At 41.4% G+C, this 27,604-nt stretch overlaps 1 protein-coding gene across 11 annotated transcripts in view; it reads left to right on the top strand.

Annotated features, from left to right (window-relative positions):
* CASK (calcium/calmodulin dependent serine protein kinase) overlaps positions 1-27,604 on the top strand; it is a 415,898-nt gene that overhangs the window by 149,448 nt on the left and 238,846 nt on the right. For all 11 annotated transcript variants that reach the window (XM_030576389.1, XM_030576372.1, XM_030576320.1 and 8 more), the window contains exon 2: positions 1,457-1,569. In XM_030576389.1, the coding sequence (XP_030432249.1) occupies positions 1,457-1,569 (113 nt within the window). The remainder of the gene's footprint in view (positions 1-1,456; positions 1,570-27,604) is intronic.

Below are 27,604 nucleotides of genomic sequence, written 5' to 3'. Positions count from 1 at the left end.
AACATGGAGGAGTAAAACTCAAAATGGAGGAGCTGGTGCACTATGGCTCAGAACAAGAGAACTTCATCGGCTGTCATGGCCTTCCATTCTCCCGAATTACCGGGGTTATACCAAGTTCGTCCCCAACAAGCATGTTAAAGTTAAATCCTAATATTAATAGATGACTTCCAAAAATGGGTGTGTTGGGTTATGACACTTAAAGATCAGTTTTCAGCGAAATCTGTATAGAAGCGAGGTAACTATAAACTGTATATTGTTGTGTTTATTTGTAGCCATGTCAGTTTCAGGATATTAGACAGACAAGGTGAGTACGATATCTTTTATTGGAGCAACTTCTGTTGGTGAGAGAGACAACTTTTCAAGCCACACAGAGCTCTGTATAGCTGAAGAGGTTGTCTCTCTCACCAACAGAAGTTGGTCCAATAAAAGATATTACCTCATCCACCTTGTCTCTCATCCCTATATTGTGGCATTTTTTAGAGATACAATCATTCTGAATGTAGATTTTGGAAAAAATTAAGGCACATACAGCTATTTTGAACTGCAAACTGTTTCTGCAGGATTGAATTTAGTATTGTTAAGTGTATAAACTAGATAATCTAATAAATCTTTTATTATGTGTAGCTTCTTTGGTTCCATGATCAATCTTTAAGAAATAAAGATCAGAGAAAATTTGAGATATATTTCTATTACCCTGGAGTTTTAAAATTCCCATGTCTCCTGTATTGGTTTATTGGCTCGTCATGTATGTGGAAAGATTAACTTACATTTTTGGTAGACTTGACTGTTCTAAACTATCCTTTCTAAGTGTTTCTTAATAGTCATTTAAAAAATAACAGAATTGAATGCATTTTTTACTCTCTCTTTATATTAAACCGTACTTCTAGTCAGCCATATTCTGGATTCCTCAGTCAGAATTTATTATTTTTTTTTAATCAGGCAAATTCCCGCTGAAATCAATAGAATGAGTACGGGAGCAGAATTTGAGCCTATTAGAATATATGTTTCACAAAATTTTCTAGAATTAAATGTAGTAATAGTAAATCTGTGTAATAGAAATATAAAGCTATTTTGCAGTGTTTTTCATACTGTTTTGTATCATAATAAACAAATTACATTTTCATTTTAGCAATAGTATGATTTTGCATGGGTTCTATTAGTTGTATCCTTTACAAGCAAACTGTATGAAATAAATTATTTATGAACTTTAAAAATGAAAATATCAAGTTTGTAAAATTCTGTTTACATTAAACTCTAGTAGCAATTACATTTTGTGGTGGGCAGTGTGGGTAAGAGGTACACACCTTCCGCATGGTATTATAGGTCCAAAAATGTAACCTTACATGTGTTAGGAAATAATTGAACTGTACAGCTAAACACACAAAGGAGAATGAAATAGTTTGTAATTCTTTTAATGCAGAAAAACTGACTATTTTTATTGTTTGTTTATTTGTAGGGGTCCATTCAGTGTTGTGCGGCGATGTATCAACAGAGAAACTGGGCAACAGTTTGCTGTCAAGATTGTCGATGTAGCAAAATTCACCTCAAGTCCTGGATTAAGTACAGAAGGTAAGGGAGGACTTTTAAGTAAATTCTTGCTGTTTATTTGTAAAGCAGTTGTTTTTCTGTGACGGACTTCCAGTACCTAATTGCTGACTTAGAAGATCCTGTTTGTTCAGTGTTCCACATAAGTCTGAACCAAAGACTTCCTGCATCTGAAACTTGGAAATGAGTGCATCCTGCTAAATCTGCTCAAGTTTTAATAGTTTTCATGATTGTCTGGTTATAGGACTATGTACTAGAAAAGAAGTTGTCTCAGACCTCTTCAATCCTGCCTAGAATCCTTTTGGAGAGGAAGTACTTTTGGTTAGCAGGAGATGGACATGTTTTTATTAGTTTATTTCCTTTCTGTACATCTGTATATTCTTTTCAGCAGTCTGGATTTAGGAAGTAATTCCTTATGAGCCCTTAAGTTGTCTGTGCTGAAAAATCCTCAGCATAAAAGGGGCAAAAGTTATACCAAGCTGATGTTTCTACGTAAAAGGTTGCCACCAACCCATACAACATTTTTAAAAACAAAATTCTTACCTCACCCAAACTGGTTTAGGGCAAACTACTAAGCCTTTTCTGACTGAAATTTGAAAATGATATAACTTTATTTTAGGTGGATGAGTAGTTCAGTTTCTTCACATGTCCAAGGAAGATGATAGTGTTCTTTGAATGGTTGCCCATGTGTATTGTACTTCTGGTGCTCATGTGCATGAGACTGGATTCTATTGGACAGCAGCGTCCCTGGATGCTCTTGTGCACCACCACGCTACCCTCCACGTACATTCGAGGACGTAAAGGGTGGAGTAAGCCCAACTATCCCTCCATTCCTTCTTACTGCCTATAGCTGTAAAACGGAACATCTGCAGTGTCTGCTTCTCTGTGCACTCTGCAACTTTTCTGATTGTTGTGTGTGTATGTAGTGATATAGTCACAGGGCTGCTGGGGGGACAATTTGCCCTGGGCCCCACAGTGGCCCCGCGAGCCCTGGCCTGGCGGTAGTCCGGGTCTTCGGCGGCATTTTGGCAGTGGTGGGCCCTTCAGTTGCTCCAGGACTTTGGCGGCAGGGGGCCCTTCAGTCACTCCAGGTCTTTGGTGGCTGGGGGCCCTTCAGTTGCTCCGGGTCTTTGGCAGCATTTCGGCAGCAGGAGGCCCTTCAGTGCTGCCGAAGATGCAGAGCGACTGAAAGACCCCCTGTCGCCGAACGCCGCCGAAGTCCCGGACCACCGCCGGGTATGTACAAGCGCCACAGCTCCCTCGCTTTGCCCCAAGCCCCTTGAATCCTCTGGGCGGCCCTGTATAGTCAAAGTAGTGTTCTCCTTTTTACGCTAGTTTGGGGATAACACTAATAAAGGGATGTTATTTTTAGGGATTTCCAGGTGCTGAGATTTTGCTGCTTTGGCTGAAACCTGGAGTTCAGAACATCCCCCTCCTTAATGTAGCTGTTCTGTTCAATAAAGGGCACTCAAGGTGCCTTTTTCCTTTCAGAATGGGGCCTGTCCCTTATAGTTGCTCAATCTGTCGCTTTTTCTCCAAGAGGATGCAGAAGGTGAGAGGGGCCAATGTTAAACTTTTTCTCATGGAGCACTCAGTGAGAGCCTCCTATGGACCAGCGGAAGGGACCTACCAGGCCTGAACCAGCTTCCTCTGTCCATTGTTCCTGTGAGCTACAGCTCAGTTCCCTGGGCTCACTCTTCAAAGAAACCCTCATATACTGAGACTGACAACGTAGCTGTCTTCCTCCACCCAGTCTCTGAAAGGAGTGGGAAGGAACATCATGCTCACAGTAAGCACAGGCCTAGGTTACCCTTCCTAGGATGTAGTAAAATAAGGCATTGTTCTCTTCAGACTACTCAGGCAAAGAATAGGTCGAGAGCCCAAATCAGGTTCCTCTGACACCCTCACAAAACCTGATTTCTGAACATGTCGTACTTTCTCAGGCAGAGGTCTGCACTTCACCCAGTACTGACTTCTTGGTACCAGTATTTGTGTATACTGTGCCAATGCCCCTGCTACTCAGCTATGAGTGTACCTGTATGGTACAGATAACCAGATTGTGAACTTACTGTTGTACTTACTGTAAGAGGCTTCAGCCTGGAGTGAATTTTTACAGAATTATAATCAAAGATTTCTCTCTCCCTCTCTCTCTCTGTAGCAGTGCAAATGACTTTGCTCTAACAAAAACAATCAAGCTTTGAAAAAATTCTGTCGTCTCTGAATAGCAGTTGTTACTAGTATTAATGCTGTGGAATATTATCTGAGTTACTGTTGGCTTGTAAGGAAAAACCTATTTACAGCGATGTTCTTTCCAAAAGTACACTCCATATGTGTGGCACTTACATACATGGACATAAAAAATTAGTTGGTGGCTATGCATATGGTTACAATGGTTTTATAATAGAAGAATTTCATTTAATGCCTTGTAATGGTATCTGACACCTAATAGAATTCAATCTATATTATATTTATTGGAGCTAAACATTAGTGTTCACAGTCTTGCATATTGTGTTTTATCAGTCTCTGTAATGTTGCAATTCATCCGCTCTAATACAGTCTATTGATACCTTGTCACTGTTCAAGTGGCTGCATGATCTACTGGATTAACACTGGGTATTGTGCATGATAACACACTACTGCAGTATTGTTGTCACTTTGTATTCTTTGTCCTTTGCAATATACAAACGTATATGAGAAGATGTAAACAGTTTGAATATTTTTAAATATCAGTATAAATGAGGTTATCCTATACTTTCTAGAACATTCTGTCATGGAAACATGAAAAATTAGCGATGCTTTATTAAGCTAGTGAAGTCTTTAAAAATCTAAGAAGAATACCAAAATAATCCATGTCATTTCAGATGATAATTGTTAATAGTAATGCTCTAAATTGTTGTTAAACAGAAATGCGAACAGTGTTGTCCTTATTTCTGATACTTTTATGTCTCATGTAAAACGTTTACTATGCCTTTCTTTTTCTTTTCTTTTTTCTTTTTCTTTTTCTTTTCTTTTCTTTTCTTTCATCATGCTTTCTGTAGCATTCTTCCTTCTCTTTTCTTTATTCAAGTAAGGATTTTAAAGCTTATGCTAATAGTTTCTTTAGCCAGTTGGCAGGAGAAATCAATGTATGTACATTATTTTGTATCCTTACCCCGAATGGTGACTGATACCATCATAACACACACGGTCTACAAAATTTGTCTACATTTGAAAGGCAGTTTTGCGCACTGGGTGTGTGTCTTGCATAGATTTATTTTTTCTTTTCAAGGGCCTAATCCAGTGTTCCCTCTAATTTTTCCCACCCATGTGCAGAATGAATTTTGTCATGTGTACCACTATGGAGGTGATGAGTGACGCATCACCTCCATATTGGTATACACAACAAAATTCATGTGGTGGGGGTGGGGTCAAGGAATTCTTGTGGGAGGGGGCTCAAGACTGGGGCAGAGGGTTGGGTGCAGGGGGTGTGGGCTCTGGGATGGGGCCGGGAATGAGGGGCTCAGGGCTGGGGCAGAGGCTTGGGTGCAGGGGGTGAGGTGTGTGGGGTGGGGCTGGGGATGAGGGGTTTGGGATGCAGGAGGGTGCTCTGGAGATACAGTGGGGAAAGAGGACTCTCCCCAGTGTTCTCTCCTCACAGCAGTACCTGGGCTGTTGGGGAGAGGCGCCTGTCCCCTCTGCAGGAGTGCTGGGGCTGGGGCTGAAGGATAGCCAGTTGCGGCAGGTCCCTGGGCAGGTTCCGTAAGTGCCTAGGCAGCACTAAATAGGCTTTTGCGTGGCTGCACCACTGTGCAGCTTACGGGGAACTTAGTCCTAATCCATTGTATGTTGAAATCAATTGGAATTTTTCCATTTTCCATCTTCTAATGGAAGTTGGATCAAGTGCTTAGAAAGGAAAAAAATGTCAGAACATGTACTATTTCAGAAAATAGTGTTAAAATAAAGTAAGATTTAATTATTCTTCGTTAGAAGTTGTGTGTTGGGGGATATAAAATGTTGTGAAATAATTTTCAATCCACTTCTTTACTCCATTGCTTTAAGTGGAAATTGGCGAAGTACCATTTAGGATGTTATTAAATGGAAAAAAACTTCTTTAATGCAAACTTAAGGTTACCTAGTGATAGCTCTTGTCCTTCCAGAATGTCAAGTTCGGCAAAACTCGAACTTCTGCAAACTAGGAAATACAGAGTTAAGGTAAAAGCCCACGTGTCCTTAACTCTGACTGCATGGAACTTGCACTAGCCGTTGTAGGGTGACCAGATAGCAAGTATGAAAAATCAGGATGGGGTGGGGGGCGGGGGGGATAATCAGTGCTGATATAAGACAAAGCCCTGAATATTGGGATTGTCCCTGTAAAATCGGGACATCGGGTCACCCTAAGCCACTGGGAATTATCTGCATGCACTGTAGCTGAATTCATTGTGTTAGTGTACTTTATTTACTGGTGGAGCAATGAATTGAAACTGTTTGAAAGAACTGTGATTGTGTTGGGAGGAGATCTGGGGATTAGGTTGAGGAGTATTACAGATATGATTGTAATGTGAGACTATCTGCATCTGTGTCCCCCCATGTGTGTAGTTTTCAAAGAAAAGAAGTGCATGTTTACCTTGAGGTTCCAGTCTACATCATTTCAGTACAGAATTTGTATATTATATTATGCAAATGTGGTATGCTGGGGGAGTAGGCTCAGTGTTTGAACATTGGGTAAGTGCAGGTAACACCTGTCTATTACGGTGAGAAGGCAGAGTGCGAGTGTGTGTGGTATGGGTGCTTGAGGTGTCACTCAAAAATGGCACAGTTAAGGTTAGGTGGATGTTTACCGTAACTTAGTATTTCCTGGTTTGTAGAAGTTTTAGTTTTACTAAACCACGTGTTCTGAAAAGGCACGAGCTATCAACAGGCAATGTTAATTGTGTGTTAACAAAAATTTTTACCATGCCATTTCCTATTTTTTTCTTTTTAAATAGAGAAATGTTTATTGTTAGAGGTTAATGGTCATGTAGGCAGTTGTAGTTTTCATATAGGTTTGCAATTGATAACACTACTGTTTCTAGGTAATTATCAAAAAGACCTAGCTTTTATATAGTGCCTTACATCAGTAGATCTCAAAGTTTAACTTTACTCTCCCCGTTTTACAGATGTGACAAGACTGTTTTCTCTTCTTCAGTGCAGGGCTGTTTAGAAGCTATATAGCTTTTGTCTCTTTGCAAAGAAGTTGAGACTGATCAAGTAGCTACTAGCTGATTCAAGGAATGGTCATGGCCTTGTCTGTAGGGACTTGTGCTTTGATCAGTGGGAGAAATGACTATAAGGCTCACCAGGTGCCTCTCAGTTTCCAACATATTGTATTGATTTGTACCCGATCTTTCCTGGTTTTTAGAGGTTTGAGTTTTGCTGAACATGACATTCTGAAAGTGCATGAGATATCTCTGGATAACCTTAATTCTGCATTAATAAATGGTTTTTATCAGGAAATTTCCTAGAGGTGTGTGAGGATGTTTAACAGGAAGAAATGTGTTGGAGGAGTTAATGATCATTTAGACACTTATAGTTCTCAGGTAACTTTGCAGTTGATAATGTGGCTCAGTAATAACAAAAAGACCCAGATTTTATACAGCACTTTTCATCAGTAGATCTTAACAAACTTTGTCATTATTCTCTTTTACAGATGAAAAAATGAGGTACGCAGAGGTGAAGTGACTTGCCCAAGGTCACTCATCAGGCCAGTGGCAGAGCTAGAAATAGTATCAGTCCAGTGATCTTTCCAATAGTTCACGCAGTTGCGATGTGGTTCCTAGGAGCTTCTTCCCCCTCCTATATGTTTTGTTATAGTGGAATGGGGATAATGGTCATGCCTGGAAATGTTTGCAATGTGTAGTTGCTAACAGGACCGACGAGAGAAGTTTCATCCATGGTGTCCCCCCCCCCCAAACCTTGACAGTTTCATCACATGGCGTTTACAGTAACCTTAAGTGTGTGAGAAAATGTGTGTCAGTCTTCTCCACTTCTTGCCGCACAATTCCTTGCAACCTGTAGCTCCCCCGCCAACATTTCCAGCCCCCTCCTTCCCATTAAGCTATTAGTTGCCACCTAGAAGCTGTTAACATATAAGAAGTTGCTCCTTGCTGTCTCAGATCCTCTGTTACTGTGCACTCATTTCCTTGGTTATTTACCTTGAGCTGGGCCCGCACTCCCATTACCCATGCCCATCTGTGACGCCTAGCCTTGTTTCAGCCAGGGTTACCCAACTGTTCTGCAAGTCCATTTAGTTATCTGTCTCTTCTCTATACCAAGTCCCTCCCCCGTACACTCTGGTCGGCCCCTCCGCCCTGCACAGGTGTGATATGTATCATAACTATTTATTTTTCTGGATTTCAGATGTTTAAATTTGCATTACCTTCAGTCTCTGACTCCCCATTTCCCTAGCTCACACAGAAGGGCAGGGAGAGTGGCTCGGTCCCTAGCAGAGGGGTAGGGATCGCAGGTCCCTGCCACCACTAGAACTCCAACTTCCTCTGCTACCCCTCACATTCTTCAACCTCTCCCATCTAATACCTACTGCCAATTCCCATAATGCCCCATCCCGTGTTACCCATCCAAACCCATCTCCTTCCACCTGCTCTTTCATCTCAATCACCTCTCCCCTCCCTGTGAGCCTTTGCATGTGTAATTCTTTTTTCCCCACAAATAGTTACAGTGCCTTCTGAATATTTTGATGTACTAAGATGATATTAGTAAATTAATAAAATATTTTTTTTAGGGGGGAGGACTTTGACAAGGCAGATTTTATCCCACATGTTTACAGTTCATTCTCAGACGTCAGCCCTGACTTTTAATCTACTTGATATGCAGAGAAACTTTCGTGGCACCGGTGGGCTTTCGAGTTTTACAGCATGTTGGGGAGAGTTCTGGGACTACATCAGAAAGAAGAAGGTTGAGAACCTCTGATCAGCCCCATACTTGACAAAACTGGAAGGGAGAGGTCATCTAGTCCAGGCCCCTTCACTCATGGCAGGACTAAGTATTAGCTATTGTGACAAAGTTCCTCCTCTACCTTAGTGGGTCCTGCGCTTATTGGCGGATTTGTTCACCTCAGTGATCTTCCCCTTTTGTGGAAGCCACAGTCTGGGTCAGCTCCTCCTGTGCCTGATCAGGAGTTGGGAGGTTTGGGGGGAACCCGGGCCCGCCCTCTACTCCGGGTTCCAGCCCAGGGCCCTGTGGATCGCAGCTGTCTATAGTGCCTCCTATACCAGCTGCATGACAGCTACAACTCCCTGGGCTACTTCCCCATGGCCTCCTCCAAACACCTTCTTTATCCTCACCACAGGACCTTCATCCTGGTGTCTGATAATGCTTGTCCTCCTCAGTCCTCCAGCAGTTCACTCTCAGCTCTTTGCCTTCTTGCTCCCAGCTTCTCACACACTCTCCTTCTCCTCTGGCTCCTCCCTGCCTGACTGGAGTGAGCTCCTTTTTAAACCCAGGTGTCCTGATTAGCCTGCCTTGATTGGCTGCAGGTGTTCTAATTAAAGTAGCTATCTTTACTGCCTTCTAGAAAGATCTTAATTGGCCCCAGGTGCCTTGATTAACCGGGAGCAACTGCCATTTGGTTACCAGGGTATTAGGGATTTGTTTAGCCTGGGGCTAACATACCTGTTTCTCAGTACTTTACTGTAGCCATCTGGCCTTGCCCCATCACACTATTTCAAGTATTTTAAAAGGTTATTGTGCAGTGGCAGGCTTGGCTTGGCGCATACTTTCTCCAGTAGCTTGTCAGTGGGAATCTCTTGTCTGATATAAGGAGGAGCAATATTGCTCAGAACTGGAAGCCCTGGAAGTGGAGTCAGACACAGGGTGCTGGAGATGATGCACATGGCGCCATGTAACTGCATATCCACCAGTTTGGTGTGTGACGATCCCCTCCATAGTGGTGCACAGTACTCCACCACTGAATATGAGGTGGCAAGAGCTGACATCTGCAGAGTTGGAGCACAGGCATCCCAGGCACAAACCTGCCAGTTTGCTAAAGATTGTTACGTGTCTTAAAATTAGCTGCTGTCTTCTTCAGGTGGGCATGGTAACTCAGTGTGCAGTCTAAGGTCACACCTAGATAGACCGGTTCTACTTCATGCTTCACCTCCTGACCATTCAGATAAGCATTCAGTTCTCTGTTTGCGCTGGTGTGATGATAATGGAACAAACTGGAGACTGTTTTCATGATGCTTGGCTGGAGGCACCAAGTCTTACAGTAGTCAGCTAACTTTACCGTGTCCCAGTTTAAGATGACATTAAGCTCGTGAAACATCTGGGCCTGGATACCACAACAGATGTTGTCTGCATAAATGAACTTTTGTGACTCCATTGTTGACAGGTCGTTGATCTAAGGTTTGGAGAAAGCACAGAGCCCTGGAGTAACTCATTGCTCTGTTGTCTCCAAGCACTTGTCTTCTTCCCCATATGGACTCTGAACTGCCTATCCTGGAGGAACAGTTCAACGACGGCTTTGACCCAAGGTAGCAGGACCCGTGATACCTTCACGAGCAGGCCAGTGTGCCATATTGTATCATATGCCACTGTTAGAGCAATGAAAACAACACCTGTTTTCAAGTTTCTCTGTGAACCACTAATAACTACTCTCTGAGAATAGTTTTCCAACCAGTTATGCATCCACCTTATAATAGCTCCATCTAGGTCAGGGATCAGCAACCTTTCAGAAGTGGTGTGCCAAGTCTTCATTTATTCACTCTGATTTAAGATTTTGCATGCCAATAACACATTTTAACGTTTTTAGAAGGTCTCTTTCTATAAGTCTGTAATATATAACTAAACTATTGTTCTATATAAAGTAAATAAGGTTTGAAAAATGTTTAAGAAGCTTTATTTAAAATTAAATTAAAATGCAGAGCCTCCTGGACTGGTGGCCAGGACCCGGGCAATGTGAGTGCCGGTACGCTGTGCCAGACTGGACTGACTGGAGGAGCCCTGAGCCCTTTAAATCACCACCAGAGCTCTGGCAGCGGGGCTTGGGTGGGGATTTAAAGGGACTGGGGCTCCCCGCAGTGGCCAGAGCCCCAGGCCCTTTAAATCACCGCCAGAGCTCTGGCAGCGTGGCTCCAGCAATGATTTAAAGGGCTGGGGCTCCACACAAATTCAGATATAACGCGGTAAAGCAGCAGGGCTCGGGTGGCGCTTTAAAGTGCCCGGGGCTCCCTGCTGCTTTACCGCATTATATCAGAATTCATGTTATATTGGGTCGTGTTCTGTTGGGGTGGAGGTGTATCTGGGTAGTTGAAGTGCCCCATCACCACCAAGTCCAGTGCTTTGGATGGTTTTGTTAGCTGTTTATAAAGAGCCTCCTCCTCTTTCTGATTAGGTGGTTTGTAGTAGACCCCTACCATGTCATCACCCTTTTTTACCCCTTTTTATCTTTACCCATAGACTTTCAACAAATCTGTCTCCTATTTCCATCTCAGCCTCAGTCCAAGTACATACATTTTTTATATGAGCCAACACTACCTCCCTTGGCTATGTGTTCTCAGCCTCAGCAGTCTATTGTTGGTGCATGCTCTTAGCATGCCAGCTGGAAGTTCCCTACCCAGAGGATCCTGGCTCACGTGGGTGAGAGGGTGAGGTAGGGGAGTTGGGCTCAGACCTCCTTTGAGAAGACAAGGCACCCCACATCCCAGTTCGTATAGTGGTTTATGGAGGGGGGCCCTGTCCATCCCAGAAAGGCAGGGACACCCCTCTCCCCCGAACCCAGCTAACATGACAAGGTGGAATGTGGGAGGTCAGACCATAGATGGCCAGTGGCACCCCAGATCCTGGCACCCACACAGGGAGAAGGACTCAGAAACCAATTGGGGGCAAGGCCCCTCAGATCCCAGCTCACATGAGAGGGCAGGGAAAAGGTCTCAGAGCTCCCTAAAGGGACAGGGTCCCCAGATCCTGGCATACACATACAGTACAGGAGACTGGCGCTAACAAGCTGCCCTGCCCCTGTCTTCCTCTAGTTCTCCTGCTACTAACCCCCATACCTTCTTTCCAGTCTCTCTTCACATCTCACTAACCTTGTCAACAAGCATTCGCATGATTTAAATTTCTTACAAAAATAATTTGATTATATCCTTACCCCTCCCCTTCCCCTGGAAAAAAAAACACAACCCACCCATCAGTGTCAGGTTGGAGCAAGACGTCTCTCTTTTCCCCACTTTAAATTCAGATTTCCACCCTGGGTTGGATTGTGACTTAGTGCCTGGATGGTGCTTGGATTCAGTGACCATAGCTCACTTGTGGGAGCCACACGGGTCCTCTGATGTAGAAGTAGCTTTCCAGATAATTCGTTTTCTCTCTGTACGTATGCAATGTAATCCATTAGGCTCATGATTAGGTGTGTGAGCCTATAACCGCTTGGCACGCACCTAACTAGAGAAGCAAACTCTTTTTAAAAATAACGTTTTAATTTGATTTTCTGCAAAGGGCTGGTCGGTGCTATGCACTCTGTTGAGGTAACCCTTAATCATGACCTTGATGTGATGATTTTGAATCCTGGTTGAGTTCCATCTGTATGCAAAAAGTTACCAGAATGTGTCAACGTAAGAAAAAGTTGTTTTTTATCTAGCAGTTGTGTCTTGGGAACTCGCTTGGCTAAGTGACCCAAAATTTGTATCACTTACCCTATCCGGAGCCCCGAGGCACATAACATTTGGTTACATGGATTGTTTTGAAATACATTTTAGTGCGCTTAAAACAATTGAACTTTAAAGAGAAAGCTGGTCTTAACCTTAACTCTAGCAGAAGTGCCTCTTTGCTACAATAAAGTATTGTTGGTTTAGGTAAGACAGGCATTTAGATGATATCTCAGTAGATATAACAAAAAATTTTGGCTTGTGCTTTGTAAATTACCATCTTTAGTGAGGGACATAGACGTGTCTCTGAAAATGAGGAAACAAGGATAAGTTTGTCTATAGTGGAGACTGGCTTTTTAAAATTTCCTTAAAGTTTAAAGCAACAATTGATTGGATGCTGTAAATAGTATTCGTTTCCCATCTTACATAAAATGGGAAAAAAGCAGAGATTGCACAATCCCTGACACAATTTTATGCATAGGATTTCAAATTGTGTTTGGCTTCTACTTCACTTGCAAATCTAAACCATACCAGTTATTTTTACAAAGCTTCTGCTATTCCTCTGCCTTTTTTTTTTTTTTTTTCATGGCAGGAACTCTGGCTTTCTACAAGAAGCATATCTTTCAAAACTGTAATGCTGCTTTGATATTTATGGTCTCTGACCTGTCTATTAGCATGTTATTTTGCTTTGGTTTTGGATTCTGTTAATATGGCGGTTTCAGTCCAGAAGTTATTTTCAGATAGCTCAGTTGATGGATTTATACCAGCTCAGAAGATGAAATTTGTGGAGCATAAACATTGCTCTTTCCATTCTAACCAGTGAAGTTTTATAAATTAGTAACAAAGTATAAACAAGCTTGCCAATATCCTTATTCTATTCTTAGTTTAACCACTCCAAAGCTTCAACTAAATAATGCCACAGAGATCCAGGGAGGTCACATGGCCCTCACTAACAAACCAAAGACCTATAAATCAAAATCTGAATAGGATTATGTTATACTTTCTTCATTGTGCCAAGATTCAGGGTTCCATTATAATGGGTACGCCAGCCTGTTTTGCATTGTTAGACAGAACCAGCCCTGTCAGTCACAGGAAGGAAGGGAATGCCCTCTCCTCTGAAATTCCCAATTTTTTGTCTCCACAGCATATGGCGGTCAATCAGACCCCTCTGCTGCAGAGCTTTTTCTGGAGAAAACTCCAAATGCCATTTCAAATTTCTGAGCACATATCTACACTACAGATCTAGACTGACCTATGTTAGGTCGACTTACAGCCACCACAGTGTTTATTGCAGTGGCTGATGTCCACACTATCCTACTACCATTGGTGGTGCGCATTCTCAGCAGAGCACTTCCACTGATTGAAGAGGGGCAATGTGGGAGGCTGAGAGCCAGGGCTCTGAGCTCCATGCAGCTCTCCGCCTTCTCACTTCCCCACCAGGAGTGAGGAGCTGGATGGCCACAGCCCCAAATAGCCGAGGGCAGCTGGGCTCTAGCTATACAGCTTTATTGTCAATTTCACGGCTTCATCATAGAGCACTGAAATTGACAAGACAGCCAACAGCCAATGTAAGCAACACAGAGTCTACGCATACACTGTCACCCTAACTACACCGACATAAGCCCTGTGCCTCTCAAGGAGGTGGAGTTATGATGATATAGTAGGACACTTACATCAGTGGGACAAGGCTGTAGTTTGTACACTGACATAATTAGGTCGATGCAAGCTGTCTTACATTGACCTAACTGTGTAGTGTAGACCAGGCCTGACTAACAGTTTGGCTCAATATGTCTGGCTAATTCCCAGCCCTGTTCCTGGATTTTATTATTATTTTTTTTTTTTTTTGCAAGATCGTGCCCTCAGCTCTTCTCCTTTTGAGGTGTTTGCAGTGGCTGATGCCCATTTAGGCTTGAGAGTGAGTGGGATGAACAAAAGCCAGAGGCAAAAGGAAAGACTTGAGTCTCTCTTTTTCCCCTCTTACTGACTATCTCATTAAGGATCTGTGACTGTTTTGGGTGGTTCTCCCTGTCAGCCCACTGTGGCCAGTGTTATCACAGGCTGGATTGAAGAAGTAAACTCTGCTGTACAAGAAGCAGGCACCATGTTGCAATTTGATCTGGTTGGGATTGCCTTAGACTCCAGCCTCCCTCAGGAAAATTGCTGGCTGGCTCTAGCCTCTCCAACGTGTGTGTGTGTGTGTCTGTGTGTTTGTGTGATCTCTGTCCTGCCTCTGCCCTGATTTCCATGCCCTGGCCTCTTGCTCTGGGGACAAACTCCACCCCCATCCTGCTGTGCCCTGATTACCCCTGCCTCGGTCCTCATTCCAGGGACTATCCCCTCCCTCTGCTCCACCTTGCCCCAATTGGGCAGGCAGCTTCCGTATCAGCTCTTCCCCGCCTGGCTCTGCAGGTAGCAGGTGAAACCTGGGGCAGGAGGAAGTGAGTGATGGGTGGGAGGAGCAAGTGGGGCTGGGGCAGGACTGGAGGTGTTTTCTGGGAGAAAGAGCAGGACACAGGGTGGGGTAGCAAAGAGTCCTGTGGCACCTTATAGACTAACAGATGTTTTGGAGCATGAGCTTTCGTGGATGAATACCCACTTCGTCAGGGTGGGGTAGGGTGTCTGGTTTCCAGCAGTTATAAAGTTGGCAACCCTAATCTTGGCAGGGGCTGACTAGATCAGAGGTTCTCAGCCAGGGGTATGCAGAGGGTCTTCCAGGAGTACATCGACTCATCTAGATATTTGCCTAGTTTTACAACAGGCTATATAAAATGCACTAACAAAGTCAGTACAAGTTAAAACGTCATACAGAGAATGACTTGTTTATACTGCTCTATATACTATACACTGAAATGTAAGTGCAATATTTATGTTCCAGTTAATTTATTTTATAATTATATGGTGGTAATGAGAAAGGAAGCAATTTTTCATTAGTAGTGTGCTGTGACACTTATGTTTTTATGTCTGATTTTGTAAGCAAGTGGTCTTTGTGTGTGAAACTTGGGGTATGCAAGACAAATCAGACTCCTGAAAGTGGTACTGTAGTCTGGAAAGGTTGAGAGCCACTGGACTACATGACCCTTGTGGTCAATGCTTAATTTTTAATGAAAAAGGTGCTTGGGCTCAAGCAATTTTATTACTTTCATAGTTGACACAGCAAGCCCAGAGGTGCTGGGGCTATGAACTGCCAAGTCTAGTGGTGCCAGGACTCAGCCCTGGCACAAATTAAGCACTGCTAATGATCTTTTCTAACCCTATGATTCTATAAGTCTAGTTAGGAGGGTGACTCCAGTGAAGATGATAGCTTGCTGTAAATAGTTTGTACTCTTAGTTGACTAGGGAGAGGAACTTTTGGTAACCCTGGAATATGAAGTGCCGTCTCCAAAGACTACACTGAAACTGCCTAACTTACTTTAGGTAATGTTCTCATACTAAACTGTAGTCTTAAGATCTCTAGTTTCCAGCTTATTTTTTCTGCCTTCTGTGTCCACCAGCTTCCATTTCATGAATAGATTAAAATGCAAAACAAATACAGATGTAATTAGGTTTAAAATTAATCCACGGACACTGTTAGAGATATTGAAGTAAAATGCATCATGGGGGGATGATGATGATGATATACAATATGGCGTAGGGCTTCTGCTTCTGTGAAACCTCCTCACAGAACATTCTTTTCCATTTTAATCTAATTACACTTTTCTTTCATTGCTTTCTTGCTTCGGATGAGTAAGGAGCCAGTGAAAAATATTTGCTTCTTTTTGCTTCCTTCACTATCTCCTTGTTCCAATTTTTTTGTTTAGGTTTTTTTGCCTTGTGCTTATCCCTACATTTTTTTCTCATTTAAAGTATGCTTTCCCATTTATTAAAATAATTTTTATCTAAAAACGGTTCCCTGAAAAAAGTAATAGTGGGAAACCAACCTTGCTGAAATGAAAAGGAAAAAACTGCTATAAAGGTGCCTGTATTTTGCGTGAAGGGAGAAAGGATGTAAAATGAACTAAGCTGCTTAAAGTGGCATCAAAACATTTTCTTGATGAATTGTGCATGTAATGGTCTACATAAAAAGAATGGGGGAAAAGGTTATAATTTTCCATGTCATGTTTTTGTGCTAAATATGACCCAGAAGATAGAGAGTATGGTCCTCGGGTAAGCTTTGGAGTTGTGTGAAAGAAACACCACCCCAATCATTGGCCAGATTCTTTTAAAATCAGCTGCGCCTACAATACTGCATATGTTGGCAAAATTGATGTTGCTCAGGGGTGTGAACATTCCAACCTTGAGCGACATAAGTTACACCAACATAATTGCTAGTCACACAGCTTATGCCACTTGCTCCCTCCTGTCGACATAGAATGTCTTTGCCAGATGCACTGCAGCGGCTCAGCTGTATTAGTACAGCAGCACTGCATGTGTAGATATGGCCTAAATCAGAAGGCTAGAAACAGTTTAGATACTTGTCTCATTTTCTTGTACTGTTCCTGAGTCAATTTAGATAATGTAAAGCACTTGCAGAAAGAGGATTATTTTGTATGTACGGAATGGGACAATCGATGGAAATGTTGCCATACTTTCCCAGACATTTATGTACCAATAACTATACTCAGATCACTTAAATTTTTTCTTAGAATGTTCAGTATACATTTTATGTTCTCATTTGTCAATTCCTCTCAAAGGAAAATAAAGTAGTGATGTAACCTTTACATGTGACAATCCAAAATAGGTGCAAAAATGCATGATGTGTACAAATTATTACTCTTCGTGATTGTAGCTGAAATCCTGATGTCCTGGAAAAGGAAGTGGGGGGAGCAGGATGCCCAGGAAGACCCAAACCACATAATTAAAATACCAATAATTCAGATTGAATACTCAACATCTCCCATCACAGCTTAGCCATTAGAACTGTCAGCAGGTTCTCTGGTTTGAAGGTAAATTGATTATTAAGGATCAGATAAAGTGAAAGGGAGAATGGCTGATGGCTAACTCATATATTTTATTGTAATAAAATAGATACCTCACATTTTGAATTGAATATATGTAATAAAATACCATGATTTCTGATATAAGTTCCTTATACTAAAAGGTCAGCACCCAAGACACAGTAATCAAAAAAATTGTCAGGGTTCTGCTGGAACTTTGTTGAAATCAAACTGTTTCTAAAACTTTCTGATTTTGATGAATCTGCACATTTCAAAAACTTTTGCTGGAATTTTCCACCCAGCTCTCGTGTTGACCTTTCAGTATCCAAAATCTTTAATAAGAGCTATATCTTACTAAATATACTGAGATGGTTGGATTTTTAGATCAAAAAAGTCCAGCAACCATTTTATTAAAAGAAAACATACAGGTTGGCCTCAGTTGTTTGGGTTTTTTCCCACCAAGGTCACCCTTATTTCTCATTTCCCTCCTCTCATTTGATTAGATTTCAAGACAAACTGATTTTCTTTACTTAATGGCCTTGTTGTTCTGTTTTCCCTGAGATAAATTACCTTACAGTAACTTTTTTTGCTGCCTTTCTGGTTGGAATTGAATAAATCAAGTGATTTAATTGTCCGTATAGCTTATGTGAAAGGTGTTGATTAGTTCTTAAAGATTCACCACTTAGTAATTTAGCCTTTTGTTATTGGTATGGTGTGGTGAGTCAGAAGTTATCTTTGCAGAAGTATTTTTGTATCAGAAAGCCTAATTATGAAAAGATTTCTTCTATTCTTTTCCTTCTGTTTTTGAAAGGATTTTTCATAATATAATACAATATTGTTCAATTTTTTTCTTGAGAACAAGCTGTATTAAAAAGTCATGCCAGATTTACTGGTGTCTTTTTTCGTAGCATTTGATTAAAAAAAAAAAGGTTTTATTGCACCAGAACAGTTTTATACAATAATCCTTTATCTCTGTATCAGGAACAGCTACATATCTGGAATTGGACACGATAGTTATCACTTCTGTTTGTGCCATATTAGTTTTACTGCTGCTTAGTCAGGGTTTTCTTTTCATTTTGTAATAGAAATACATAATGAATTTGTAGGGAACAAAGGCCTACATGCTCTTGATTTTCTTATCGCTGGATTAAAGGATCTTAATCTAAGGTTGGGTCTACAGTCAGATTCCACACACACCCCTCAAAGATTGAGCAGGGGGTTGGACTGGGTCCCTTCCAACCCTGATATTCTATATTCTGTGATTTCTCAGGGTTGATGCCACCTGTTCAGTGCTACCAGTGGAAGAGTTAGTATAGGTCTGGCTCCAGCTGCCCACTGTGTGAGAGCATTCTTGAGCATGTCATCAGTGCAAGAGTCTGGCACTGAAAGGATAAGTGATCCATTTACAGACTGTAGTTGATGGGAATACACATTTATGCAACATTTTGAAGCATACAGCTTAAAATGCTAGTAGTTTTATACTGGTCATACGAATGCCCATATTGGGTCAGACCAACGGTCCATATAGCCTAGTATCCTGTCTCCTGGCAGTGTCCAATGTCAGATACTTCGGAGGGAATGAACAGAACTGGGCAATCACCAAGTGATCTATTCCCCTGTCATCCAGTTCCAGCATCTGGCAGTCAGCAGCTTAGGGACACCCAGAGCATAGGGTTCATCCCTGACCATTTCGGCTAATAGCCATTGATGGACCTATTCTCCATGAATTTATTCCGCTTATCTAAACTTGTCCTACAGTTTCTACCATAGCAATGATGGATCATATTCAGATTTTATCATGGAGTTCTGTTGATACAAATTCAGTATAACGAGAACATTTTTAAAGGATGAGTCTAAATGGCAATGTCATAATGAAAATGGCCCACATTAGGTGTGCAGTTTCTGATGTTTCAGCAAAATTGGAAGCAAATGTTGGATCATCAGATTTGTAGAAATCAGCTTCTAGAGAATAAATTATTCCTAACTTTAACTCATTCCATTCTTTCATAGAAATTATCCTGTCTTGTTCCAGTTAATTTTTTTCTGAATAAATTTAAATTAAAAGAAAAAAAACTCATTTGTTCTTCCAACATCACATAGCTATGCAATATATAAGTGTAGACTATAATCCAACCTATCCAATTTTTATTTATATAATTGGTATAATAGTGGTCTTTCTGTTGAACTATTTCCACAGTGTTCATTTGGGCACCGTCACACAACAGTTGAGGGAGTGTAAGATAATTGCCTTGTGCTAGGGCACTGTACTGTTGCTTTCTGCATGCTGTGGAGGAAGCAGGCTATACAAGCTAGTATGACCCCAACTCATGCAAGGGAGTGTGAGTGGGTGTAGATTTGACTACCTACCTCCCATATGTTCTTGGTGTTCTAGTTACACTTTTGTGTGCAGTGACGGGCACATAAAGTGCTACAACACATCAGCCAATCACAGTTTAGAGGCATTCCAGACCCTTGTCTGACCCAAAAGTGAGTTGCAGGAGGATCACAGGGTTATATTAGGGAGATTGCGATATTGCCCCCCTCTGCTTCTGCACTGCCTTCAGATCTGAGTGGCCAGAGAGTGGTGGCTATTGGCCAGGCATCCAGCTCTGAAGGCAGCGCCCCACCAGAAGCAGCACAGACGTAAGGGTGGCAATACTATTCCATGCCACCCTTACTTCTGCACTGCTGCCTTCAGAGCTGGGTGGCTGGACAGTGGCGGCTGCTGACTGATGCCTAGCTCTGCAGGCAGCAGCACAGAAGTAAGGGTGGCAATACCATACCATACCATGCCATGCTTATTTCTGCGCTGCTGCTGGCGGGGCACAGCTTTCAGAGCTGGGCTCCTGGCTAGCAGCCGCCACTCTCCAGCTGCCCAGTTCTGAAGGTAGTGCAGAAGTAAAGGTGGTAATACGGTGATCCCCCTAAAACAACCTTGTGTGCCCATGCAAGCAGCAGTGCAGACATAAGGGTGGCAGTACAACAACCCCCCCTACAATAACCTTACCTCCACCAAGTCCTTTTTTGGTCAAGACCCTTACAATTACGACCCCATGAAATACCAGATTTAAATAGCTGAAATAATGAAATTAATGATTTTTAGAAACTTATTACTGTGAAATTGAAAATGGACCATGAGTTTGGTAGGGCCCTAGTCATCAACTACCTTGAAGTGATGATGGTCTTGAAAAAAAAATCAGGTGTTTCAGTTTTTGAAAGCTGAACCACTTTTTTCCTCATTTAATAATAATAATAATAAAAAAACTCTGTGCACATCACCTTTAAAATAAAAAACACTAAATTGTTTATAAATATGAAGGATTTTGTCTATAGATCAGCAGCATTATCTGAAATGTCTTACCTCATTTGTGTGCAATAGCACCTATAATAGTTTCCCTTAGGTATTTTAGTACTTTAAATAACGTTTAAACCTGTCACTGTAGAAATTTAAGCAGTTTTACTGGACCTTGCTCCACTCTTTAAACATTCACACCTCTGTACTAAGTAGTATTGTGAATAGATTATCTGGTAATACTGTAAATTGTGTTTTGTAAAGATATTAATATCAAGCTGATGATTTGCATAACAGAGTTGGAAAAGAATTACCTAAAATAGGGTGGTAGCAGTGTGGCTGCTGAGTTGGTTTGTGCTGCTCCCAGAACTAAAGAAAATGTGTAGCACCTAATCGAAGTGCTAACAGCTTCTTGTATTAAAAATTCTCATACTTACATGGTGCATGCTTTCAGTAGTCTATCACTTGCATGTGTGCTAGCGTTAGAATGTATGTGTATAAATTCTAACACTTTTGTGAATGCAGGGTTTGAAAGTGCTGCACAGATGTTAAAGCATATACACACACTTAGTATGATCAAATACCTATGTTTCTTCAGTTTTGAGTTCAGGTGAGTGGAGCTTTTGACATTTTATATCTAAACATGTTTGGCAAAACAAAATTTAGACACATTTTTGGTGGTAATTTCATAAGAATATTGAGCTAGATCACTCTTGTCTGGATGAACTAAATTGGGCTAGCACTGCATATGAGGGTGGGGATAGGGTGACAAAGTGAGCATAAGGTTACTTGTGCTTCCCCAATCCTAGAAGTAGCTGAGAGTTGTTCTGATCTATGCCATATACAGCAGTCCCCTGGGGTCCTTTCTGCTGACTATGGATTGTTTGAACACGAGGGACTACAGTCATGTCTACCTCAGCACATGCTAACATGTTCTCTTTGTTGTGAATGTGTGTGGTGGGGGGTGATGTAAAACCTGCTTTAGCCAGGGATTTCCCCTTCTTCTATGGATGTCCCATTATGGCAGCTTTAGATCCCCTTTGGCTCCCATGGAGCAATCAAGAACTGAGGATCTATCCCATTGGATTAACTAACTTGATTTAAAAAGGCACTTTTTTCTTAGCCTAGCCATACTGTCAGTGGTTTTTCTGCATATATTGTAATAGCCTTGTTGACTAACCATTGTGGATCCGTCTTTCATTCTTCATGCCTAGCCACTATAAGGCGGTTTTATTTAAAAAGAAACAAACTCTCACTAAGTCCTGGTTTGAACAAGTAACAAGAAAGTACCTATATGCTGGAGTGGGAGCAGTTTTCTCATCAGTAGCCCAGGTCAGCTTTCCTCACAATGCATAAGAAATAGTGATGAGCACATATTTAAAATGGTATACAACAGAGGTTCTCAAACTTCTGTACTGGTGACCCCTTTCAAATAGCAAGTCTCTGAGTGCAACCCCCCCCCCTTATAAATTGAAAATACTTTTTTATATATTTTAACACCATTATAAATGCTGGAGGCAAAATGGGGTTTTGGGTGGAGGCTGACAGCTTGCGACCTGCCAAGTAATAACCTCACAACCCCCTGAGAGGTCCTGACCCCCAGTTTGAGAACCCGTGTTATACAAGGAGTACTTTCATTGTAATTTTTCCTCTCCATATTTTGTTTTGTGGAACAAAAACCTTTTAACTCTTAACATCAAACAATCCCTGTTTAAAAAAAAAAATTAAATCTTAAATGTTTTGAACTATTGTAGCATCACAGAAGCACATGAAACCTTAGGGGGCTTTTTTAAGGATTCCATTCCCTCTGTTGGAGATAATGTTGTGGAGGCTATGCGCTTAGTTTCTAGAAAGGAAGCATCATGATGTGAATATTCTTCTTTATAGTATTAAATATATATGAAAAATTAAGTTAAAATGGACAGCAACTTATTTTTGATACTTTGTTAAAGAACATCAAATGTTGCTAGCTAATTTAGAGCAGTGGCTATGGGCAAGATTCACAAAAGGATTTAGGTGCCTAGCTGCCCCTTCAGGTGCTTAAATCCCAGAATCAGGCCCCAATGGGATTCCCCAAGCCCCTGCTCATTTGCTGCTGAATCCTGTAGGCTCCTAAATTTGCTCAGCACCTGAGTTTTTGCAGTAAAAATTCCTTAGGCATATATGTTTCAGCCTCTGAGCTTGTGCACTGCTGCCTCACTCTAGGTCTCCAGATGCCTAAGTCCCTGCACGAACCAGGGGAAGATAGGTGTTCCTCTGCTTTACTTACTTTGGCGCCCAATCCAAAAAGTGTGATCAGAGCGCACCTACTGTATCTGGCACCTACCAACCTGGCTCATGCGAATCCCATTCCATGGCACCTATCACTCCCCATTCATTGTATAGGGAACCTACATGACTAACCCAGGCTTTGTTAATCCCGATAGCTGTATGTCCAGATGAAGCAAAGATGTTTGAGAAGATTATTGCTGCCCTTGACTTTACATACCTCTTGTTGGTTTCTATATCGGCGCAGGAATGGGATAAGGGTTTCTGCTTTAGTGGCTAAAATCACATAGCCAAATTCCTAATTAAACTAGTTATGTAGTGAAACTGTGTAACTATCGGTGAAACTGCCTCTGGAGTTCCATCATGCAATATTAACAAAGCATTCTTTGCAGGTTTCCTAACTTCAGATGGCACACTTCAGCTGTCTGAAGTTACAGTTCATAATGTAATTATATGATAATCTTCTTTAACTAATAATTGAGAATGCCAGAATATTGTGCGTTCTGAAAGTAGTGTGGTAAAGTACTATGTAGAAAATTACTATTCAATACCTTATATTCCTTAAACCACACATTATAATTAAATATATGTAGTTACTACTCCAGAGAATTTTCCTATCTTAAAAAATAGCAGTTATAATTTAGGTTTAAATATGCGATTGGTCTTGATAAAATAGCCATTAATGAATTCACAAATGCTAAATAACATTACTGAGGAACATTTGTCGTACGCTTCTCATTCATTGCTTCATTCATAATAATGATACACAGATCAAGAAGGTATGTTCTACGCAAAGAAGCGTGTGTCGTAAAAATGACTTGTTAACTTGCAAATTGAATCATGAAGTCCACTACTGTTGTTTGACTTGCTATAAAAATTCATCATTCTTTGCAGGTTTGCATTACAGCTTAACTCTAATGGTGACTAAACAATTTACTGAAATACCTGTACCATTAAACCTGTGAATTAATGGAAAAGTGCCATAGAATGTTATACAGAGTAGACTGCGTGGCTTTGGCAAGAAAATTCACTGGATGTATGTTCCTGAGGGATAAGGAACTTAGGCTACATCTACACAGCTGATGTTAAACCGCTGCCACAGCAGCACTTTAACGTGGCTGTATAGTTGCAGCTCCAGCACTGGGAGAGAGCTCTCCTTGCACTGTAATAAAACCACCTTGATGAAGGGAACCAGCACTGGGAACCACATATTGTCTACACTGCCACTTTACAGCGCTGAAACTTGCATCGCTCAGGGAGGTGTTTTTTCAGACCCCCTGAGTGAAGAAAGATTCAGCGCTGTAAGTGGCAGTGTAGACAAGGCCTTAGTTATTGCAGTTTGTGGAGGCTTTTCTTTAAGTGAAAGTGTAGTGTCCCTTTTTATCTGGTGAGTAGATTTAAGAGTTGAGGCTGGACTTAAAGTTTTAGTTTCTCGCCTTCACCTGGGAGTTTACAGAAGATCAGAATGTGGGTTTGACTGCAGAATCAATGCCCAAGTATTTTACTATTCTGGAGAGATTGGTATGAGAAAAAAATGCTTTAACATTTTGTTTATCGTTCAGTATATTTCTCCTTTGAGAATTTCCTCTGCTGACACCCTTCCTCCCCCGTAGATAAATTCAGAACTGCGTGAAAACTTACCATCTGTTGGGCTTTGGGCATGTCCCGTTGTACATGAAATATTTCATGTAAGGGAACATGCCAGGAATTGTTCCAGTTTTTTCTGCTTCTGGTAAGCTCATGTTTTTATTTTATTTATTTTTTAAAATAATTGGATTATCCATCCTGCTGCTGCTGCTGCCTTTTATCCCCGCCTCTCCCCACTGCCACATTTGTTACTCTTTCTTCTTTAGGAGAGTTAACATGGTAGACTGTTGTCTTGCTTGGTATAACTTTTGCTGCTTACCTTGGCTGCTTGATTCAGGCCCACTGAGCTCTTGTCATCTTTGATGATGTTGGTTCTTGATTTGACTGTTGCCAGTAAAGTCAAGGCTTTCTATGTGAAAAAGCACATAACTGAGCAGTACTGAGAGTACATTACCTGAAGTTCCTAAAAGGTCTCTTTTCCAGAGCCTGCTTAGCATCCAGCACCTTACCCTCTGAGGCTCCTTGGAATTGAGAAGGTTGCTGAAGTCCTTTCCATTAAAGGAATCTTTTACATATGATGCTTCAGCTGGAACTGCATCTTTTGTTACCTCTGTGAACTTGCCTTCTAGCTCCAGCACTTGATACCTTGCACAAACCATATTGCCCCATCTATGACGGAAAGGATTCTAGCAGGCAGACTCGTAAGAAGCTCTCCTCATTTCAGGAAGCTAGAGAGTCCTCTTCCAAAGAAAAAGATGTAAGGGGTAGACCTCAATATTGATGCAAAACTGGGTATTAATAAAATTATTCTTATAATGTTAAAGTATTACATACGTGCCTGCATCTTTACTGAATTATATGAGCTACTTAGAATTATTTTCATGGTCATGCTTGGAGGATGATAGCTTACATGCTGATGTTTAGTTGCTTATTTAATTATATGAAATATTCCAGTTAAGGAAATTCCTAGGAAATTTCTGCTTTATCAACCAGGGAGAGACACCAAGTGCCAAGGAAGATAACATCTCCTTAGTCATAAAACAAGAGATTGTTTTTAGCTTTCTCACCTACCCCTCACTATTTATTTATTTAGGAAATATTAACAGGTTTAGAAATCCCTGCCATGTAATTATTATTGTTTTGTTTCTGATATTTACGACAGTGAGCTTTTGTTTAAAGAGACATTATACAGGAATACAGTCATCAGATCTCTGTTTAACGAAATGTTACCATATTCCCACATCAGAGTGAGCATCATTCTAACACTTATGGCGTGTTGTTTCTAGTGATTTTATTAAATTGAGTGAAGTCTCTAATTATCCATTTAACAGACCAGGCAAGCCTATCCAGTGTGCCTATTAAAAAAAAAAAAATTTTGGACAGGTGTGCTCTGTTTTTTGCAGATGAAGGTGCTTTGCTTATTGAATAAAAGGTAGTGAAAAATCCAAGTATCTATTTGTCCTCTGTCTGTATTGCTGGGTACTTAGTCCATGTTTTAATTTTTCCATAACAACCACCTTCCTTATCTTTTTGAACCATTCCTCTATGGCTGGGCTATTTTTCTTTTTCCAGTGAGAAGCTATCAGTAGCTGAGCAGCTACTAACAGTAAAGAGATTATTTCTTCATTTCCTTTTGTGTGACTGTTTGCACTAGGAAGACTAAGGAGGGTCATTTGGGAATAATAAATATCCAATAGTTTGTGATATTTGGCTATGGATTGCATCCTGATAGTCATAAAACCATGTTTATTACCTCCTAGTGTGTATACACAGACTATGGAATGCAACTCTATAACGTCTTTGAGTAGTTGTCCCTATGGATGCTCCATTTTGGGCGGGCGTGCCCCACATGCAGTTTAGATAGGACATTTTTTATAGCAGTGTTCATAGTGTCCATACCAGTGTCATCATATCCCTGTGCTCCAATCTGAGGACATATAGGGAAGGGCGGACCCATTGCCACTACAGTTCCTTCTCACCTGCAGCTAGAGATGGAGTGTTGCAGTGTCTATTAGTTTCAAAGTTTTAGCTAGCTAACTTGTTTTATTCTTACCATTTTTGTTTTATTTTGTTGTTTTTATTAATTTCTGGCACATGCTCTATGCTTTTGGGAGTCCCTGCTTTTTTGTTTTTTTGGGTGCATATCACATCAGACAGACAGATACTAGAAGTCAATTACATCAGGCTATGCCATTCACTTCCTTTATCCCTCCTCTCCTTCCCTTTTTGGATCCCTTCTCATGTATATCTCCTAATGCACTAGGTACAATCCATCCTGTTCATTGGGACAATTCAACTAGTTCTCTCTTCCTCGCCCTCACCCCTTTCATTGGGAAAGGGTTCTACTCCATGTACTTCCTTGTACCCAAGAAGAAAGGAGGATGGAGGCTAGTCCCAGCTAATACCTTCAGTAAATCCAGGGGACTGGTTTAAGGCCTTTGGGATGAATATTTTCATCTAATAAAGCACATAGCTCATAGAGTTCCTGTGATTCCTCTTTGGCAAAGATTTCTATCAGTATTTAAGTGCTTCCCTTTGGCCTTGTGATTGCCCCAGAAGTCTTGACAAAGGTCCTCTCAGTCATCCTAGCCCATCTGCAGCAGATGGGAATAGTCCTCATCCCCTTTCTGGATGACTTGCTTCTCAAGTGTTGTTCCTTTTTTGACATATGGTCAGCAACCAGCAAGCCCCCAAGTCTCTTCCACTCTCTGGAGCTGCAACTCAATGCAGAAACATCTACTTTAACATCTATCCATCAACTTCACAGGGGTCACCTTGCACTCCACAGCCACCAGGGCTTATTTACCCATGAACGAGTTTGTTGCTATGTCCAGCCTCATCTCCACACTCCAGTTGGGCCCTCAAACCACAACAGAGGCCTGCCTGCAGTTTCTGAATCATTGGTAGCCTGTATATTCATAACACCTCATGCTAGACTGCATACCTGATTCGTCCAAGTCTGTTTCAGAATCGTTTACACTCCCAACAACCACAAACTGTACCAGTGAGTGTGTATCCCTCAGAGTTCTTGACTCTCTCAGTTGGTGGAAGGATCCCAGCAAGGTTTGCATGGAAGTCCAGTTCTTGCGTCCGTCCTCCACAAAGACTGTCACCATAGATTCCTCCCTATTAAAGTGTGGAGCTTGTCTCCGGGACTACATGATACAAAGCAGATGGACTCCTAAGGAGTCTGCTCTTCACATCAATCTACTCAAGTTCAGAGAAGTTTGGTAAACATGCAATAACTTTCTACCTCAGTCATAGTCGTGACAGACAACAGAGCGACTAGGTATTATATAAACTATCAAGGAGGAGTGATATCCAAATCCTTGTGTGCAGAAGTAACAGAACTTTGGAACTGATGCATAATACACCAGATT

Source organism: Gopherus evgoodei, chromosome 1, assembly GCF_007399415.2.
Source record: "Gopherus evgoodei ecotype Sinaloan lineage chromosome 1, rGopEvg1_v1.p, whole genome shotgun sequence".
NCBI classification, from domain to species: domain Eukaryota; kingdom Metazoa; phylum Chordata; order Testudines; family Testudinidae; genus Gopherus; species Gopherus evgoodei.
The sequence above is the reverse complement of the archived record's forward strand: the minus strand, read 5'-3'. Positions and strand labels throughout refer to the sequence as shown.